Genomic DNA, 15,810 nt, shown 5'->3' on the forward strand with positions numbered 1-15,810 from the left:
GCTTCAGCTACGCACGCCATTAAGAAGAGCAGCTCTCCTCAGCGTCGTGTTGTGGAACCGAAACTGATCACAAATTCAGAGTATCAGAATCACTTACTGAGAAGCTGAGGCGGCGGCATCCATTAATCATGCGAAAAAGAGGAGCAATGGACGCGCGTGCTTCTACCACCTCAGCTCAGTTCAGTTGAGCTCCTCCAGAACTCAGAAGATGAAGACATCTCGCAGTCGAAGACGAAGTCGAGGTCTGGAGACCGTGTCCAATCCAAGGTGACAAGACGCATGTGCGTCGTGCGTCGCTTGAATAAAACGCCTCTATTAAAAAAGCATCAGGCGGCGTTGACAATTTTTATGGGCGCGTCTAGTGCGTATTTGGTGTTGAAGCAGCTTGCTCCTCAGCTGCAAAGCTTCGTCTCTGTTGCTGCTGCGGCACCGCAGCATGTGGCTGTTGCACGATGTTAGCCAAGTGTGGGCATTAGCGTTGACAGCTATGCAAATACCTGGCCATTAAGTCTTTGTCATTTAGCAATGTCTTTTAATTAGCGTTGTGGCCTGTGGCCTAAGACAAGAGACTCCAAACTCCAACTCAAACTCAAACTCCAACTTCGATTCCGATTCCGATATTGAATGCAAGCTGCAAATGTGACCAGGATTTTGGGGGCTTTCTAAATAAATACAATAGAAGATCTTGAGTAACACCCACACTTCTTGACACTCTGACCATTGACAAACGTTGTGCTCGCATTTGGCCCACATCGCTGCATATAAAGCTCGCATTGAACACCCTCACGCTTTATGGCCATTTGCATTTGCATTTAAATGCTTTTGGCAGAGAGCTGATTTTGTTGCAAACTCTGCTGAGTGGTGAGTGCTCAGCGCTTCCTTAGCATCCGACAGACAGTGTTTTGCCATGTTGGCTGCATCACGATTTCTGTTTCGTCGTCTTGGCTTGTCTTGGCCTAGCCTTAGTCTAACCTATGTACGTTGGCCATGCCTGTTGGCCGCCTGTTGCTTTCTTGAGTTTGTTTTTCTTCTCAGCTTGTGTTTGTTTACAGCTGCTCGCATTGATTGAAAAATTATGCACTTGCCATGACGATGGGCAATGCCAAATGCCAAACGCCAAACGCTACAAAAACAAAAGCAACAAAACAAAAAAGAAGCTGCAGAGAAATGATCACACAAAAACGGCACACCGAACCTTATATGCCTAATCTGGCATAGATACATATAACAAGCTGTGAAATTATCGATATTGTCAGCGACGCTTCAGTTCGATAGTTACTATCGATAAAAGGAACAATGCCCACATTGACATAGATGCATATTGTAAATTAAAAATTGTTGAAAATGTCATACATTTTAGATGGCATAATGATCAACGTTGATTTAAAAATTTCACACATACATTACTCAAGTCTTTCAAATTATTCGATAGTCAATCGATAGTAAGTCAATTTAAATTAATATTTAATATTACAATATTTCGCACATTTCTTTGTTCCTTTGTTTAAGAATGCAATTTTTTCATATTGTTGAAAGATTAAAAAAAAAATCGTTTTGCCCAAATTACAATTTCGAAATTTCAAATTATTCGATAGTTAATCGATAGTAAAACATCTCTATAGAGAACAGGTCTAGAAAACAGTTCTAGAAATATAACGCGAAATATTGCAGTTATTTTAAACATTTTATTTATGATGCAGTGTTTTAAAGCACAAAACGAATTCAAATTTGTTTGCTAAATACCAAACCGCTTGATTTTAGCGATCTTCTATTTTGGTAGTAGAGTATAACAAAGTTGATAATAGCTGGAATCTTTGCACTTTAAACGAAAAACGTTTTCCATTTTGGCAACCTGAAAGCGAGGACGGGGCTGGTTACTTTTCTTTTCGCCAGCTTGTCCTGCTCATTAGCCAGCCAAGGCAGGCAGCGGTTTCTTTGGCATTGCCCGCCGAATGACTCCAAAAAACCAACAAACAAAAAACAACTTCAGCGACAGCTGTTTGCCAGTTTTCACCTAATTAAGCAAACAAACGTGTGGGAAATCGCCAACCCCTACGTAGCCAACAGCAGCCATCCCTCCCGGACAGCACCACACCTCTTGTGCTGATAACTTTCGCCTAGTTGGCCATAGGCAGGCGGCAGAGCATTGGAAGCTGCAAACTAAACAGACCGGAGGTTGGGGCTGGGCCAAACTAATTGCCTCGAACATGGGGTTTAAATAGCAGAAGGAATGCACCCAAAACATTTGTCTCTAATTGCAGCATTGCCCAATTGGGCAGGCCAAATTAAATTAAATGCAGCTCCACAGATTCAGCAACAACAACAACAACAACAACGGAAGAAACGCGCAATGCGCAACGGCAAAAGGGGATGAGGTGGAGATGGAGGCAACTGGCAACGGCAGCCGAGGAGGCACTACAACAATTTGTTGCAAAAATACAAATTGGAACATTTGTAGAGAAGCGTTGCGCAGTCGCCGTTGCAGTTGCCGTTTGCTGTTGCAGTTGCAGTTGCCGTTGCCGCGCTGTGAGAATTTATGGCCCTGCCGGGGTCACTGCCTAGTGGGATAACATCTGTTGACGCGTCGTGCGCCGCAATGCGCATGCAAGGCGCTCTTGGCCAAAAGGACATTGACCAGGCAGGGCTGAGTCCGCAGCCAGACACAGCCAAGACTAACCGAACGGACGGATGGACAGACGGACGGACAGACAGACAGACAAACCGTTGCAGAGCACAGTTGGAAAACCATTAGAAAAGTGGTAAAATGGTTCAGTTAGCTGTGTGTTAGCATTGTGTGTACTACTACCATTGGCCATTGGCAAGATAACGCTGTGGCCAGCAAATGGTCTCTTAAGAAAACCCGCGTTGTGAGCTGATTAAATGAGTCTGCCAGCGACGAGGTCTTAATTCACAGGATAAATATATGTGTGGGAAAACCCTTGGCTGGCGCTTTTACCAATATGCATAAAGTATCTACTATGCTGATCAAGTCTATTTATAAGAGCAAATAAAGCTGTGTCCGAGTCTATTATTTGTATAGATTTTGCATAACATTTTGAACTATAAAATACCCTCCAAGTCACTCTTAACATTAGAATTGAATATGGTATAATTTTAAGAAATTATAATGAAGATGAGCACTGTTTGAATTAGCTTTGTCGAAACATAACAAATCAGTGCTGTAGAAAATCTTTAAGAATAACCTTTCAGTTTAATAAAAGTTATGATAAAGGAATTCATTAAGAATAGTAATGAGACATTCTTATAATTCAATTATCCCAAATCCTTTAATATAAAGAAATTAATTGAAAATAGTTGTCAAATAAGGTATAAATACAATATTTCAAGAAACTTAGAAAAATGTAAGTTAATTTAAATTCAATTAAACATATACACTAAATGAAATAACAAAAGCTCTTAAAAGAAAACGATATTAACTAAATTGGGCAACTTTGAGAACACAAATCAACACACATTAATAATTAGTATAAAGTTAATGCTATAAACGAATGCTCAAAAAGTCATTAATTCTCTGGGAACAATCATATATCAACATCATTATATTATTCCACATTCATGCTACGTTCTTCTGCTGTCTCCCACCTACAATTTATAACTTAATCAACATTGCCTCCACCCGTTATTCATTTTCACTGGGTAGTCATTTGCCATTTGTCGGGTGTTTACTGTACCGTGGCACAAGTACAACAACAACAACTACAGTAACGCTTAACGGTTAATGATTAATTGAAGCATTTCTTAAGGCTGTTGATTGGATATTTCTGCTATTGCAATGGATTGGAATGGATGCAACCAACCCTGGGCCAAAGTTACGAGTACTTCCGTTGACCGCCCGATCTTTGCAACTGTGTGAAATTCTTTTTCATTTTTTTGGGTTGCGTATTCAATTTGACCATCTTCGTAAGCGCAGTTTGAATGCTGAGAGGGCGTGCGTGAAAATTGCGCTGGCTGCACAAGGAAGGCCGCTGGCTGCTCTCTCTCACGAGGCATCCGTGGATGTGGATTTGGATTCTGGATAGTGGCAACCAAAAACAAAACGTAGGCGAGGTCTAGGGTTCAGGACAACAATCGCAGTAAGTGATTACGTAACCAGTGCATTGTTCTTCTGCTGCGTTTTTATTTCATTGAACAACGCAAGGGTCTTGGTCTTGGGACTCGGACTTCTTCGTCTTTGGCCCAGCTTATCAGAATCGCGCGCGCAAGGAGAATAAAAAAAAAAACCCGACGCAAGGAAGCGGCAGCCAGGTAAAAATAATTTATTCACAGCCATTATGCGCTGCGAATTTATGCCACTTCCTGGTGGAACAACTACAAATAGCCATTTAAAATGCGATAAAAATAGCGCCAAGGGGCTCGCAACACAACACAACCAACACACAACAGCCGAGAAGATGCTGCCACAATGCAAATGCAATGTTGCAACACACTAAACTGGGGCGTGGTCAGGGCGGTTGGCCAGTCAGCCGGCGTTTTGCGCAATGACTGCCAAGCATGAAACCGTAAAATGGTTTTTCAATAAGCAGACCACAAGTCCACAGTCTCTCTCAGAAGAAGAGAAGGAGACTCTGTTGAAGCCGGCAAAACAATGCGACAAATATTTGAATATGTTAATTAGTTTTGTGCAATGTTGCCAGTTGCCTGTCTGTTTGCTTTTTAGCTTGTTGCCTGGGCACGATCAGCAAAGTTCTATCGCCGGACGTGCATCGGGGCAGTCTAATTTCATGTGTTGCCATCTTGTTAGGACAGTTAGGAGCAGTTAGTAGTGCAGGCAGGCAAAAGCGTTTTGCATCTTCGCACCACACCACCACAAAGACTAACGAGCTGCATGCCGCATGCCGCATACTGTATGCCGCTTCATTCTTGCCACATGCTGCAAGTGCAATGCGCGATTCATATTTACGAGTATGCCACAATCGAGTTGCAACATCCCCGTGCATATTTATGATTGGTATGCAAGTTTTACTTTGCCACTGCTGATGCTGCTGCCGCTTCTGCTGCAACTTGTCGCTTGTCTGTTGTCATGGCCAGCGGGCAAACGGGCCACACACAAACTCAAACTCATAAGCGGGCACAAGGCCAATAAAGCTGCCAATGAGCCTGACTAAAAACAACTGACAACTGACAGCCGGCAGCCTTATAAAGTCACAGGCCACAACAAAGCCAAATAGCCACAAAGCCAAGCGGCCAATCGGCTCAGCATTTTCGCCATTTGCACGCAAAGTTACAAGCGCAAGCGAGATGGCACATGCATTAGCTTATTTACTAGTCTAGAGTGATGCTAAATAATCGATAGTTTCACCATAACGTTTTTAAGCTAATATTCAGCTTTACAAAAATATACATAAGTCTGATAATCATTTAAAACCAAATTACAATCAGATGTATTGTTTAAACCATACGAATTACGAAAAAACAATGAATTCTTCGTAAACGCAACTAAAACGTTTAAGTCACAGCAGCTTATTATACGCTCTCAAAAGAAATCCCCATTGATATATGTCAGAATTAACTTAAAACCATTTTTACCCAGCCGAAATTCCGTCAAAAGCTCAGCTGACGCTCGTGTAAACAGCGTATAAGAGCAAGCAGTACATCCGCTTTCATTTACTTTAACGACTATCGAAAAAGCAACACAGTTGACGCCATTAAAATAAAGTTCGATAGTATCGATGCTTTTTTTGCATCTCTTCTATGCTACAGTATATACTAGCTTAGTGTATGTATGTGTATGTGTGCAGCATACCTTGCGTGCTGATGCTGCTGCTCCTGCTGTAGGTGTTGCCCGGCACCAGCTGATGGCTTTGACAGCTACTAAATTCTACTTTAAGCGCGCGACGCACGTTCCATGTCCAATTTTGGGCAGTGCCCCGATCGCTTCGCTGCTTCTCGTTTGCCGGCGCTTATCGCTTGCCCATAAATTTAGTTTGTTGTTGCTGTTGCTGCGGTTGCCAAATATTGCCAAGTTGGAGGTCCTAGGCCAATAACTTGCCATGACACGCAATGAAGTTGTTTGCCTTTGCCTTTTGCCTGTTTCGGAATTTTCATTCGGTATAAAAATGCAATTAACGGCACTTGTTGCACCGGCGCTAGAAATTTTCGTTGTTTTTGCTGTTTTCGCTTGCCGCGACGACACGATAAACACGACCCGACCGAACACGATGCACTACACACACTTATACACATTTATTTAATTGCAAATGGTTGCAATGACAATTTTTTCAATAGTTTTTTGGTTTTTTAAATAAACACTGTGCACTTCACTTACACTCGAAAAAAAAAAACTGCGCACTGACGAAAAAAGTGTTGCGAAGTATGGTTCGATTATCCGTTAGTCGTGCTGTTGCTAACCACATGAAAACAGCGTTGCCAACCAAGCGCAAGAAGAAGCGCACGCATAGCAAAACCGCCGCTGTTTCGCCAGAGCTGCCACATCAATGAATAAACATCGCTCCGTACAATTGAGGTATATATTTATTGAAGTATGAACTTAGATATAATTAATTTAAATCTTAATTGATAAAAAACGTATACTCCCTTCAATTTCGTCCCTTACCAACCGTTTGGCAATCGGGTTTGCTTAGCACTTTGGTATATCCCAGCGGCGTTAAAACGCATATTTTAGATTTGTTACTGCGGTCACACCAAACAGCTTTCAGAAAGCTCTTTTCAGTTCCCCTCCATCTCTTGTTCGACAAAGTGAAAGTGAAATACAAAAAATTTGTTAGTGTTGCGCTGTTTGCTGCTGGTGTTGAAACCTTCAAAGAAATAATTAAATAAATACATAGCCAGAGGCATAAATAAATTTGCACAACAAAGCGGTAGCTAAAAACGTTTGGCAAACAAAATGTGTGGTGGATTCACCTGCTCGAAGAACGCGCTAATTGCGCTGAACATTTTATATGTGGTAAGCAGCAACAATAACAACAAAATCAGTACAGCAAATACGGGGATGAGAGAAAAACCTACAAAAAAATAATTGCTGCAACTGTAATTTGGTTATGAGCGAGCTATTTATAGTGCAAGTGACGGCATGTTTGGGTTTTTTCATAAGTTTTTAATACAAAAAATGTGTTTCAGATGATTGGATTCTTGCTGATTGGCGTCGGAGTTTATGCAAGGGCAGCGTCTGTGGTCACGAATCTGCCAATTGTTGGAGGCATCTTGGCCTGCGGCGTGATACTCATCTGCATATCCATGCTGGGCCTTGCTGGCGCTGTGAAGCATCATCAAGTGATGCTCTTCTTTGTATCCTTTTGCAACAATTACACATACGCACACACAAACTCAAACAGTCATACACACCAGCAGTCTGGCAAACACAATCACTCACACAAACAGATGCCTAAACACACGGATACAAACACCAACAAGCAGTCGCTTACACACATACAAGCAGTCTCGCTTGCAAACACGCACACAAACAAGCAGTCGCTTACATACACACACATGCACAAGGAGTCTCGCTTACACACAGTCAAGCAGCTGCTCACACACACACACACACACACAGTTGGGGATGCACGCCTAAGTGAACCCAGTGTTCTTACAGTTTTGCTGCCACTGGACTGAAGGTCGCCTCTTGACGCATGTCGATGAGCTTGACGACTAACAATTGACGTTGAGGTTTGCTTTGAACTACAGTGAAAACTTGCTAGACCACACAAGCTACGTCCGTGCTTTGCTAATTGCAACAAATGTCATAGAAATAATGTTCGTCTGAGGCAGTTTTCACTGTAAACGTTTCCCCAGCTCACTTGTTATACATTTATGCACATGAACAAGCAAAGCAACTAGCTTGAAGATGGTCTTCATAATGACTCGTAGCAGCGTGTGCGCTTGACATGATTCAAAGAACACACTCACATTCGTGAATACACTCACACACTCACGTCATTATCATTGACTTCCGCGCACTCTTTAATTGCGTCAGCGGAAGGTTATCAGTGCGATAGCAAAATTGTTGCCCCCGCTTTTTTGTTGACTTTCAGCTGATATTAAACATCGTTATCAATTGCATTTGCCCCTGGTTTGCACTTAACTCTTTAACTAATCTCAATTCTCGATTGCAGTACATGATCATTCTGTTCATGCTGTTCCTCATCCAGTTCTCCATCGCCAGCTCTTGCCTCGCCGTCAATGCCGAGCAGCAGCAACAGTTTGCCGAACAGGGTTGGAAGACGGTGCCACCAAATCTGCGCGAACAAGTCCAAGAGAAATTCCTTTGCTGTGGCTTCAACGATACCATCGATCACACCGCCAGCATCAGCAATGCGGTCACTGTGAATTCTGATCCCAGTTGCGAGGATGTGAACAAACAATGCTGCGTGGACTCGCAGGATCCCAAATGCCATTGCGGTCCTTGTGGTCCGCTGTTGGAGGATAAAATCGATTATGCCTTCAAGTTGTGCGGCGGCTTGGGCATCTTCTTTAGCTTCACCGAGGTGAGTTGCAGTTGAATAATGATAGTAAATCTTTGTATAATCCTTGTATCTTCTCTTGTGGCATGCATTCAGTTCGTTGGTGTCTGGCTAACAGTGCGCTATCGCAATCAAAAGGATCCGCGCGGCTTGCCCAGCGCCTTCCTTTAAATTGCAAAAACAAAACACTAATCACTAATCCAATAACATAAACAAAAACACCCATAAAAAGACACATCATATTGCTAAATTGTTTGTGTCCCTCCCTCTAAAAAAAGAAAATAACAAATAACAAAACGTTGATGTCAATGTGTAAATTTCATATTCATAGCGAGAATAATCGTGGGTCTGTTAGATCATCATCCAATACATACATCATATATACGCATCATTTATATTTATACTCAAAGTAAACATCATACCTTTAGAAATACTATATATTCAGATATATATATACATATATACAAAAAAAAAAGATGATATAGCTACGTGTTTAATCCTTTTAACAAAACGCAAGCAATCAAGTGTTTTTTTCGAACTGAACATGAAAACATATTTACATCACAAAACATATTGCAACACTACTTTCATCCTAACACAAATGAAAATCCTTTTATGGGCGACACATCGCTTAATCCCCTCGAGAATTTCAAGCACGGCTAACAGCATCTGGTGAGAGGACATCTTATTAATCATTTTATGTTCTCTTTATGTTTTCTCTTTAATTTTCCAACATTCCCAATTTCAATTACTAATCTTTGTCTCGATTTTCAACAGGTTTTGGCCGTGTTTCTGGCACGTCGCTATCGCAATCAGCACGATCCTTGTTATTTACCCGCACGGGCCGTCTTTCCCCACAATTATCAGTACTAAGCGAAGTGGAGAAGCAGATGAAATAATTACGAATGTGAATGCATCAAGATCAAAGAGCCGATTGGAAACAAAGGCAACTTTTAGTCAAAGGGACGAAGGCTGATTTATAATTTTTACACAACAACTTCCTAGCATGAACTGGCAAATGGGAAAATAGAATGAAAGAATGAATTAACAAAAGGTCGTTTGGAGGAAGGACGATGCTCAATGTGCTGCCTAGCATCAAATGGCTAAATGGACTGTAAAGAAAATTCACTTGGGAATTCATTTGCGCAGCTCGTTGAGCATCGTTTTGCATCTATTTTGCGTATTCTCAGTTCTTAGTTTTAATTGTGCAAAGTGATTAAGTTTTTCCCCCTAAACAAAAACAATTTGAGATTATAATTATGTACGCTATGTTTGTGTGTTCATTCTATATATTGTAATGTATATTTTTTTTTAAGATATTTTAATTGTACAATCATTTTACACTTGTATCGTTTAGTTAAGCACATTTGTTAATTTCGTTTTGCAACTGGCAACAATCATAAAACCAACTCACAAAAAAAAAATGAAAAACTGCTGTACCACATTTCAAAAGAAAGAACATTTCGAACCTGATCTAAATGTAGAACCAAGTCAAATGTAACTAGCAACGGTAACTGTGTTTTAAGAAGCGTAACATATACATAAAGCATAACAACTTATATACATATATATACATATAAACAAAAAGAATTAAGAGAATTCTATAGATGTTAGATGTGTGTTGAACAAAAACTTTGAAATTAGCACTTAAATTGCAAAAGAGGCAACTAAACTAAAACAGAAACAAACAAAAACATATATATTGTAATACATGTCACTCTTTTCTTTTTCCAAATATCACACTGTACTTTTCTTTCCTGATTTCTTTCCACTTTATTACTCTCGCCTTAACTTGCACCCACGCAAGCAAATCACTTTCAACTTCCTCACAACACAACCCAACAAGTTGGATATAGTTCTTTTCTTCTTATGTTGCGTTTCGTATTTCCTTTTCCAAAGCGACAAAGAAACGACATTAAATAAAAAAAAAACAACAACAAAATTCTCTGTATTCTGTGCTGTGATTGAAGTAAATATGATCTTAAAAAAAAAAACAAAAACCAAACCATAAAGTTTCGCATTTCATTTTTGCACTTAATTAAGAAAAAGCCGCGTCTGCGGTTCGCGAAAGTTTCATCCTTTTCGCCTTTCGCCTGACAGTGGCACAAATTGACGCTGGAGTGCGCAAATTGCTTTAAGCTAGCCAAAAAGATTAACGCCCGTACTTTGACGCGACAAAATTTCCCCCCAGGAGAGGCTGGCAAAGTCGGAAATTTGGCGTGTAAATAATATTTTGACATTTGGTCGGGGGACCCCAAAAAAACACAACAAAACAGGGAAACAAACAAATTGACTCAGGCCAAAAGTTTTGCACTCAAAACTTTGGTTCAACGCACTCGCTCTTAGCAAAGAGAGAGCGAAATAAGGAGAGAGAACTGAGAGAGAGAGAGTGAGAAAGTGAGCTGAGCTCGACAGGAGATGCTTCGGTTATGTAACGGATGCGCAGTCGGAGGGGTTTGTGGAGTTTCCTTTTTTCACCCTCCTCGACGTCTGCAGAAAAGTGGGTGTGGTGTGTGTGTGTGTGATGTGTGTGAAGACGAATTCCTTCCGCAGCGGTCAACAACTGTTGTTGGCGACAGCATTTTTCCTGCCACTGACACGAATGTCATGTTAGTCAAATGGATAAAAGCTGCAAGATACACAAAACACGACAGCTACAGATAAAGATACATATATACGCTATAAGCCTTTTCGAAATTCGATTGTAGTGATGACGCGTGCCACCTGCTGAAGTTCAACAGTGCGTATTATTGATTTCCAGCAGCACAAATGAATAAATAAATTGTACTTCACTTTTAAGCAGCGTTCACATGTGACATTTGTTATTTGAAATTCCCACAGGCAACGGAACGCTGCTCACATTTTGAATTATTAATAAAAGCATTAAGGACACGCCAAGGAATGTCTGCCAAAAAGACACACACACAAGCTTAGCAGATATCCTTAAAGCTGCCTCAGCTGTTTATTGCCCAGCTTATGTGTAACGTGGCGTATGAACAATGATTGTGTGATTGAACGCGTGCCACGCATCACATTTTTTATGACATACTTGAGCAATGAGCGCACAGTGGGCGTCCCTCAATTACAGCAAAAAAAAAAGAAAATACAAAAACAATACCACAATAAATGTGCTTCTAATTACCTAAATTGACAGCCAAATTTCGCGTGTGGAATTAATTAATTTATTTGCTATTTGTTTTTGAGCCTACTCTGAACTCTTGCCCATTGTCAGAGGGAAGCTCTTCGCATCATTTTGGCTATTGTCATAACTCAACTTGTTGTCAGATCTCTGTAAATGGTTGCCCATCCCCCGCTTAATTCGTGGAAAACCAGAAATTAAGCAATAAATAAAAACAAGCCTAGGCATACGAACATTTGAATGTCAATGTCATGTTAAAGTCATACGGTTAATTAAGCTTACTTTCCAAGCGAAACAGTCGCGCGATAATGTCACCAAAAAACAAGTAAGAAATTTACAAACGAGTGTACTCGACTGTGAGATACCCGCTACCCCATTTAAATAAAAGAAATATATTTTGCGGTATTTTTCTCGAAATGTACAAAATACTAAAAATATACCAAAAGGTATATTTGGTGTATCGATATAGTACCGAATTCAAAATATACCAACCGCAACCAAAAAGCAACTCAGGAATCATAACTACTATGTATAGTAATTATTGTATACCCCAAAATTCTCAGCTCTATCTTTAAAATTACGCTTGTTATTCGAATCTCTTGATTTGCGGGGGCGGAAATGGGCGTGGCAAACATTTAAAACAAACTTGATCTGCGTGCAAAAAATTATAGCTCTAACATATCTCTTATAGTCTCTGAGATCCAGTGTTTCATACGGACAGACGGACGGACGGACAGACGGACATGGCTATATCGTCTCGGCTGTTGACGCTGATCAAGAATATATATACTTTATAGGGTCGGAGATGCCTCGTTCTAACTGTTACATACATTTCCTGCTGGCACAAAATTATAATACCCTTCTACGCTATGGGTAGCGGGTATAGAAAAGAGACCGACAAATTATTTGAAACGTAACATGTGCTGATAATGATAACTCTCATGTGGAAAAACAAACACACATGAAAGCCAAAATTGAACAAATGGCAAAGCAAAGGTCAAGTATTTGCTCATAAATAATTAAAATCGAGAAAATTGGATGCGCACTCTTAACGGTCAATTAAGCAGGCTGTTGAATATTCTTGTTATTATCGAAATGAAGATAGATAAAAGCAACATTGTGGGAGGTGCTTAAGAAAATATGCTCGGAAATTCGATCTATACTTATTAGATATTTAGATATTCTATGTGAAATTCTATCACAAATTTGAGAGAAGTGAACAATGAAATACTCTTGGAATTTATTTCTGAAGTTTTAAGCTATAATTATTTATTTATATTTATTTGAGTAAAGTACTTAATAGACCCTTATATTTAGCTATTCAAGTTTTCAATGTGGTCGGTTCGATTTATAACAGCAAGTTCTTGGAACTTTATCTTTAGCTATAAATAAAGATTTTTGCAATTTCTAACTATACATTTTTGTTATTCAACTAGATTAAACATTCCTTCAAACACTTTATAATTGAAAAGAATAAAAAGTTGTATTTTATTTGCAAGCTTTACTTTGCAAGCCGGAAGTATGAGATAAGACTGAAAATATTTGTATACTTCTAAGTTCACTGACACCTTTGTGAGATTAGAAATTTCGCGTATATTTATTTACCGCTCATTTCCATACTTAGTTTTGTGACTCAGCTCACTAGTTATCTTGCTGAGCGAATAACCAAATGCGGCTGCTTAACTCTTGCTCTCAACAACACCCTTTTCAGTTTGCTAAACATATCTTTTGTTAGCCAACCCTCTCGAATAATGGCCCAGCTATGATAGCTCCTCGTTGAACAAGTTTGTTTATCAATATTCCCCAAGCTACTGCTGCTGGTGCAGACAATAAAGCATGTTAATGAAATGCCAAAGCACACACAAATGTATGTAAACACATACTCAACACACACACACATACACACACTCTCTCTCAAACATTCCTCACAGAATATACATATTAAATCGACGTGAATGTTTACCGTTTTATGGCGCATAAAAAAATTTAATATTCTGCTGTTTTTGTTTTATGAGCTGTAAGAAAAATTTCCATTTCAAAGGTAGCAATTAAAATAAAAAAGAAATTCAAAACGAAACGAAATTGAATCATGCGGCGTATGCTGAATATTACGCATACGCACCGATGGACGTCTTGAGTGTCGGAATGGACGCTAACGAACGCTTAATTCAATAAGCAGCACATACAAACAAACACTTTTGGGGATTTTAATAAAAGCGTTTTAAAAATTAACGCCAAACTGAGAGCTTAATGGCCGGCTGCATTTGGTCGTCATATATAGTAATTAAGGCAAACGGCCTGAATGCTGGCAAGGACACGCCAGCAGCAGCTGAGACTCAGCCTCCCTGCGCAGCTGTTGCACGCAGCTTCTCCTCCCCCTCTCTCTCTCTCTCTCTCTCTCTCAAGAGAAACTGAGCGAAAATTTGAGCAACAAATTTCCAAATAGAACTGAGCGCAAATTTATTTGTTATTTATCGAAAGTTTCTGCTGTTGTTTGCTGCTTAGTAATTGCGGTTTCACTATTTGTTTGCTATAATTAAATTAATTTTGTTGTTTTGGCTGCGCACCACAATTTAAACAATTCACTGACTCAGACTGCCAATTACAGAGTTTACAGAGCTAGTTTGAGTGCGAAATTTCATGCCACAAAATTCGCTCTTCCTGTGGAAAGTTTGAGTCAAGTTTGCCAGCAGCGACGTCAGCGTCAGCGTCGACTGCGACTGCGAGTGTTGTGGCAGCAAATGGTTTTTTGTTTTTCTCTCTCGCAGTCAGTCAACGGTGAACTACGCGCCACTGTGGACGTTAACGTTTGCTCCTCACTGTGTTGTGTTCTTTTTGCTCTCATTGTTGTGTCTGTGCGTGCGTTTCGACCACCTAAAGCAAGAGCGAGAGAGAGTGTTTTGTGTTCGAGTGAGAGAGAGAGCGAAAGTGTGTGTCTAGCTGGTTGCACGTGAATCGCAGCAGTAGATAAACAAAAAAAAGAAAAAAAACATCCAGCAGCAGTAAAAAGAGCATAGTTTATATACCCGAGACGATATTTCAACGTGTTTTTTTTTGGCGCGCGCGAATTGTTCTTTCTTATCTTCCTGCTAGCTGCTTTCAACTTTAACAAAAGCCAAATACAAAACTCAACTTTTACCTTTTACGTAAGTTACAACACACCGAGTACACAGCCAAGCAGGTCATAAATATTTGATTTGACTTTTCCTAGTTAAACACAAACAGAAGCAGAAACTCGCGCGCTATTTGACTTCGACATTCTAGTTTTCACGTAAGAAAATCAATAGCTCATTATCCTTACTTTCAATATAATTCCACTTTTTGTTTTCTCTGTCTGTGCTTTTTATCGAACTAATTGAAAAAGTTCTCGATAGCTTAACAGAGAGAATGGGAACAATTTTTGCATTTGTTGATGACTCTGCAAACGGTTCAGCAAACGCTTTCAAGGCTGAATCGTTTATTGGGTCAACAGCAGCAGGCTGCACAAAAGGCTTGAACAAAAATTTCTACGTGTCACCATAAGGATACAGCATGTTTCCTTTTGTGCCTGCGCTTCAGCATGATAAATTGTTTGTGTGCTTTGCCACAATGGATTCTCACAAAACTTGAAAGCATGCTCTGCATTTACTTCTATCTCAGAAGACGCAAGAAAAATGACAAATTACTTGGCAAAATATTAAGTAATTCTAATCAGCTTAAACCAAACTTGCAAGGCAAAAACTTTTAGTTTTTAGATTCCAGTTCAAGTTTGCCAAAGCTTCAAATCAAAGTCTTAACTCTACTTAAGTCTTTACACTATTTTGCAAATAGTTTCTTTGCAAGTTGGTAAACAAGAAAATTACATTTGCTGCCATGGCAACAATGTTGTCTGCATTAGACATAAACAAAACTTTCTAGTTAACATTTAAAATACTAAGTTAAAAGACTCTTTTGTTAGTGTATCTGAATGTTTTTTGGTGCCAAACAAAGCGTAATTAAGAAGCGTTTGCAATGGTTTTTATGCCAAATCCATGATAAAGCATGACAGACATGCTCCTGGCTGTTGCTTTAAGCCATCTTAAGTGTTTACCGTCTGTAGCATGAGTAATGAGCTCTTGTGTAAATATTGTTTTCCAAAAATATTCAAACCAAAAAACACGCCTCGCTTTTGAACCAGAATAGCCTCAGTCAACGACACTCAATTTCCGGTTTGCTCCCTCATCGTAGGCCCAGCTAATTGTAGCCTTGAACTTT

At 39.8% G+C, this 15,810-nt stretch overlaps 3 protein-coding genes across 5 annotated transcripts in view; 2 read left to right on the plus strand and 1 right to left on the minus strand.

The window, feature by feature from the left end:
* LOC133839552 (uncharacterized) overlaps positions 1-6,408 on the minus strand; it is a 113,484-nt gene extending 107,076 nt beyond the window's left edge. The window contains exon 1 of one of the 2 annotated variants that reach the window (XR_009894103.1): positions 5,765-6,408. The gene's annotated coding sequence lies outside the window, so the exon portion shown is untranslated. The remainder of the gene's footprint in view (positions 1-5,764) is intronic. The other variant, XR_009894104.1, reaches the window with a different exon arrangement.
* A 282-nt stretch (positions 6,409-6,690) lies between these two features.
* On the plus strand, positions 6,691-10,173 carry LOC133839550 (tetraspanin-13). Of its 2 annotated transcripts, none has more exons than XM_062271153.1 (4): positions 6,691-6,925; positions 7,099-7,266; positions 8,091-8,462; positions 8,535-8,736. In XM_062271153.1, the coding sequence occupies exons 1-4, from the start codon at positions 6,866-6,868 to the stop codon at positions 8,607-8,609; spliced, it is 675 nt and encodes a 224-aa protein (XP_062127137.1). In that variant the 5' UTR covers positions 6,691-6,865; the 3' UTR covers positions 8,610-8,736. The 2 variants fall into 2 exon arrangements, with proteins under 2 accessions (XP_062127137.1, XP_062127135.1); XM_062271151.1 differs by lacking the exon at positions 8,535-8,736 and adding an exon at positions 9,216-10,173 and having other exon boundaries at positions 6,693-6,925.
* Positions 10,174-14,352: 4,179 nt separating this feature from the next.
* The window catches only part of LOC133836111 (uridine phosphorylase 1), a 63,505-nt gene continuing 62,047 nt past the window's right edge, over positions 14,353-15,810 (plus strand). The window contains exon 1 of the mRNA XM_062266425.1: positions 14,353-14,723. The gene's annotated coding sequence lies outside the window, so the exon portion shown is untranslated. The remainder of the gene's footprint in view (positions 14,724-15,810) is intronic.

Source organism: Drosophila sulfurigaster, chromosome 2R (genome assembly GCF_023558435.1).
Source record: "Drosophila sulfurigaster albostrigata strain 15112-1811.04 chromosome 2R, ASM2355843v2, whole genome shotgun sequence".
Classification (NCBI taxonomy): domain Eukaryota; kingdom Metazoa; phylum Arthropoda; class Insecta; order Diptera; family Drosophilidae; genus Drosophila; species Drosophila sulfurigaster.